Source organism: Thalia democratica, chromosome 6, assembly GCF_965202585.1.
Source record: "Thalia democratica chromosome 6, ktThaDemo2.hap1.1, whole genome shotgun sequence".
NCBI classification, from domain to species: Eukaryota; Metazoa; Chordata; class Thaliacea; order Salpida; family Salpidae; genus Thalia; species Thalia democratica.
In genome coordinates this window covers 29,150,223-29,155,678 of record NC_139170.1, presented here as the reverse complement: position 1 = coordinate 29,155,678, position 5,456 = coordinate 29,150,223, and the positions used below count along the sequence as shown (strand labels likewise).

At 34.8% G+C, this 5,456-nt stretch overlaps 1 protein-coding gene across 1 annotated transcript; it reads left to right on the top strand.

The window, feature by feature from the left end:
- Positions 1-1,305: 1,305 nt before the first annotated feature.
- LOC145838931 (ADAM 17-like protease) lies at positions 1,306-3,354 on the top strand. Its single transcript, XM_082946550.1, has one exon. The coding sequence runs from the start codon at positions 1,306-1,308 to the stop codon at positions 3,352-3,354; it is 2,049 nt and encodes a 682-aa protein (XP_082802676.1).
- The last annotated feature ends 2,102 nt before the right edge of the window (positions 3,355-5,456 follow it).

Here is a 5,456-nt window from a genome sequence, read left to right as displayed (position 1 = left end):
GTATATTTAAAAAGTTCAATTTTAACCCAAATATAAGTTTTTAAGAAGTATTAAAAATAAGATTTTAAGCCATAAGTTTTTCATCTTTTTGTATGTTCTCCATTTTTGTATATTTTTGTTTTATTTTTTGATAAATTTAACTTACATTACTTTCCATTTATTTCTTCAAACATTTTTTGAAGATTTGTTCAACAACAGAAGATCTTCTATAAATTACTATATGAGTGTTTTTATTAATCTTCAAAAAATATTCTATTTTATATTTATAATCAAATAGAAACTCATGTCATAAAGTTTGTAATGATGTTTCTATAGAGATAAAAAAAAAGTACTTTATAAATAACGTTAATAAATCGAATTTAAAAGTACTGTGCAATGATTTTTATTTGAAAATAACAATTTTTATTTATAGAGCAGTGTTTCTTAAAGTTTCCTTTAAAGTTATTTTTGTGCTTAAGTTATGGTTAGTAGTAAAAGTGTTTCGTAAGTTGGTAGATGTTTTATCGTGTTTAGTTTAAGTATCCGCTTTTTGATAGTTCTTTAAAAATGTAATATATTCTAAAATAAAAATTCTTATAAAAAGTTTTGCTCAGCTACCTGCTGAGCACAGATTTTATTTTGTGATTTACTGCATACAAGTTAAAAAAAACACTAGTATGAGCACTCATCTATTCATTTTTAAAGCGTACAAATGTTTAAATTATTATGATATTTGTTTCTATGTGCTTGAAAAACAGAATTATGGTTTTTATTGCAAGTTTCAAAAATTATTCTTAAAATATTTTTCTTTATGCTATTGTGGCTTCAAGTTTAAAGCTATTGCGAAAATATGCATTAATTATGATATCTTGTGGTTTTTATTGAAGAATCTATAAATGTAAGTAAGTGTTTTATTTTTGTTTTAGCTGAGTAGAAAAACATCAATTAATTGTGAAAATGTTTTCCTTAAACATTTTGCTTCATGAAAAATTTTTAAGTTGTACATACTTAAAATGAAAAAAAAACTAGTTTAAGCGTTAAGATAAATAAAAAGTATCCTACTAAGATTTTTTTTACAAATACTTGTAAAGTTTGTTTAATACCTGTTAATAATATTTGTTTATAAATTGTTTTGAAAATCAGATGTGTATTAAATTACAAATAATTGTGTTAGTTGGATTGCAACTTTTTGGTGTTTTTGTTGAACCAACAACGCTTACTGAAAATCTAAAATCATGGAGCATTATTTCTGAAAGTGATCTTAAACAGTCAGAGTTTTATCATGGTGGTAGGAATAAAAGAAGTACGAATGGTAGAAAAGTAGCCATGTTTAAAAAGGTTACTGTTCCTATTTTTGGAAAGCCAGTGAAACTTATACTATATCCATATCAAGATTTGCTTTCACCCTCAATAAAAATAAAGTTTTTCGGTGAAAACAAAGAAGAATTTTCGAGTTTCGACAGAAACAAACTGCTCGAGGGTCACATTGAAGGTTCGGCCGATTCGGAAGCAGTCGCGGTTTTAGAAGAGGACAAGAAAGTCATAAGCATCTGGTCGGGCAACGAAACTTATTTCGTGGAGCCTTTAAATATGCACACCAACGATAGCAGCAGCGAAGATTTGATAGTTTACAAAATGTCAGACGTCAACTTCAACACGAGCCACGAGAGTTTTTGCGGAAGCGCGCACTTGAAACCCAACAGATCGCGTACGATTAAGTCCAGGCTGAGGAGCAGGCAAGCTCGAACTGGCAAGGTCTGCAGCCTGCACCTCACCGTCGACCACAGGTTCTACCAGAGGGTGACGCACAGCAACGACGCAGAGGTCGTCTACATAATCTTCCAGCACATCGCCAACGTGAACAAGCACTTCGAGAGGACCGTTTGGTTTGAGAGCGAGGAGGACAAAAGCGCGGGAAGCGGGTTCTCGTTTCAGATTGAAAGGCTGGACATCTTTAAGGACCCAACGGACGAGCTGTTCAACTCGAAGAAGGGAACAAAGGTCGGGACTTCGTACCTGACCTCCTTTTCGAAGACGCCCAACAAGCAATGCCTATCGCACGTGTTCACCTTCAGCCAGTTCGAGAACGGGCTGCTGGGCCTGGCGTACGTGGCCGAGATCAGTCAGTCGCACGGGGCGGGTGGCGGCATCTGCACTTACCCGGACCCGCGGCTGAATGAGCTGGTGTTCTACAATGTGGGCATGTCCTCCTTCAACCTGCATAACCGCCTCCTCCTCTCCGCCGAGTCCCTGATCGTCACCCTGCACGAGTTCGGCCACAACTTCGGCTCGGTGCACGACGAGGAGACGGCGGAGTGCGCGCCGGGGCAGAACGGCGGCGGTAACTTTGTCATGTACCCAGGCGCCGTCAGCGGGAAGTTCCCCAATAACATGAAGTTTTCCCCATGCTCCATCAGGTCCGTTTCCAAGGTGATTGAAAACCCGATGACGATCGCCTGCTTCCAGGAGAAAAGAGTTGCAGGCAGCTTCTGCGGCGATTTCTCTATAGACCCTGGCGAGCAGTGCGACGCGGGCTTCAGGGTGGAGGGAGCCTCGAACGAGGACAAGTGCTGCGATGAAAAGTGCGAGCTGAGGGGCGAGGCCAAGTGCTCACCATTCAACTACGCCTGCTGCAACACAAACTGCCAGGTCAGCAGCAGCTCCGTCGTGTGCAGGAACCGCAACCCAGGCCAGTGCCAAGAGCAGGTCAACTGCAACGGGGTCGACTTCGCTTGCCCCGAGCCCGTATTTGTAAAAGACGGCACGCCGTGCGGCAGCTCGGGCACCTGCAAAGGGGGCAAGTGCCAGAGCTTGTGCGAGTTCCACGGCTTCCAGGACTGCTTCTGCACCTCGCCTCCCTCCATGTGCCTGCGCTGCTGCGCGCCAGCAGTCGTACCCCCGGGCGTCAATATAACCACGCTTTGCCGGCCGTTCAGGAGCAAGGAGGGCACAAATATAAAGCTGAAGGAGAACGCGGCGTGCGTCCACGGCTACTGCATGAGCGACGTTTGCGTGCCCATGGTCCAGGACTTCATCACCAAAGTTCAAGCAATTTTCAAGGAGCTGAAAATTTCCTTCCTGATCGAGGTGATGAAGGACAACCTGGTCGGAGGGCTGGCCGTCGCCGCTCTCGTCGTCTGGATACCGATCAGCTGCCTCGTCCACATCATCGACAAGACGGCGAGGACGAGGGAAGACGAGAGCGTGAGGTACTTGGACGAGATCAACAAGTACTACCCCCATATAGAGTTCACCACGGAGCACGGGTTCAACTTGCGCAGGTCAACTGGAATAACTCCGCCAACGTTCCAAAAAAAAAAGGTGGGGAAGAGCGATGCGGATCAGCAACGGTCCGGACACAAAATCGCTTACTGAAGTTTGTTTTAATTACTTCGCTTGTTTTTTTTTTTTTGATTTTAACGTTTTAAAGATTATTTGCTGTTAAGCAATTGTTTTAATGTTATAGTGCGACATTAAACTATTAAAGTTTTTTTTTGAAAGATTGTAATACTTTTTAGTTTGTTTTTAGCGGGAAATTAGTTCATAAAGTTTTTAAAGCTAAGCAAGTACGTTTTATTTGATAATCTTGGGGTTAGCAGTTAAGCTCTTGTAATTAAAGTTTTCAAGCTGTCTTTATAATTTATGAGTTTTAATTAGTTTGAAGTTTATTTTTAATAGAGTTTATAATATCAAGTAATAAATTAATATTTTACAAGTTTTATACTTTTAGTTAAATATGTTTAAATTTATACGAGATACCAGTTTGTTTCTGTTACATTTTAAGTTTGAGTTTCTTAAGTACTATTCCATACAAAGTGTACCTAAATATTTAAAGTATTTTAAGTTTTTAAATTATTTTTAAAACAGTATGTAAGTGTAAACATTCTTCTAAATGCAGCATATTACAAAAGAAAAAAAAAAGCTTTAAATCATTAAAAAACTAAATTGTTAAAAAAAAAAAATTATTGGTTTTATTTTTTATTATTCTGATAACATTATTTAAATCCAGAAAGGTTAATACTAAGTAAAAGTTCTTTAACGACCATATTTTTCTTACAATAAAAAAATTTCATAACTCTTTTAAAATATTTTAAATAGTTATAATATGTAGTAGAAATAATTTAAAAATTGTTTCATTTTTTGCTCAAAAAGAATCACTAAGTTCTTAATCGCGCTAACTGGTAGATAGAGAAAGTGTTTTTATATCCTGCCATTGTTGTGAAAAATAAAGTTCAATAGTGCAAAAAAACTTTTTTAAATACTGAAACTTGTTGATAGTGAAGCCGATTTTTTGTTCTCCAAGTATTTACCGTACCCTGAAATAAATGATAACTTCTCGGCATAGCCATAACTTACCAAAAGAAGTGTGCAAACTTCAAGGCTTCATTAAAATCACAAAAATAAAATAAAGTACAATTATACAGCAGCTTACAATCACGCAACATTATACTTCAATATTTTTTAGTTGTTGTTTGAATAACCAACAGAATGCTTCGCAACTACTTTTTCATGTGGCATGAAAAACGAAGACAATTATATTGATTGAAACCTAAAAGCTCAACAGATCGAACAAAAGAAAGTCTTTGTTAAACACTTTAAAGTATAATAATAAAAAATGCGCCGAAAAAAAATCAATTTCTACGGTAAAAAAGTACAAGTAGAATACAAATTGCTAAATAAAGTTTATTGTACAAAATTTGAATAAAAAAGTATTAACTAACTGAATATTTATTTTCTAAGAATACTTGTATTTAAAAAGATCTTTACACAAACTTATTTTCTATAGTTTTATGTTTTATTTCATTTTATCTAAAAACTACGAAATATAAGTTTGGTTTAGATCTAAAAAGCTATTTATTTTTATATTTAAATTCATAAATAAAAACCATAGAAAACAACAGCTATTATAAACAAATATAAAAAATTTACTTGCAAATTGATTAAAAAAAAATTAAAATATACTTTGTACATAACTTTGGAATTTGTATTTATACTACTAGAATAGTTACTAACACATTGACAATAAGTAATTTTTTTTTATTTTCTAGTTTTAAGTTAAATATTTTAGATAAACTAAAACAACTTTATAGTTCCCTCTTTTACCAAAGAAAAAAAATTATTTCATAGGAAATCTATTAATTATGTGTAATAATATGGTCAACTATCATTTCTAACCCGATCATTTGTAATTCGATCACTTTTAACCCGATCGTTTCTAACCCGATCATTTATTACCCAATCACTTCTAACCTGATCGTTTCTAACCCAATATTTTGTTAACCCGATCAGTAAAAGTTATTGTATTATAGAGTTGTTTTAAACTAAAAAAATTTCAAAAATAAACTAATCTTAACAAAATTATTTTCTTATTAAAGTATAATTTACTTCATCTAAACGAAAACTTATTATTTATATATCTTAAATTAATTTTATTATGATAATTTTATTTTAAACTACTACAATTTCAAACTTATTTC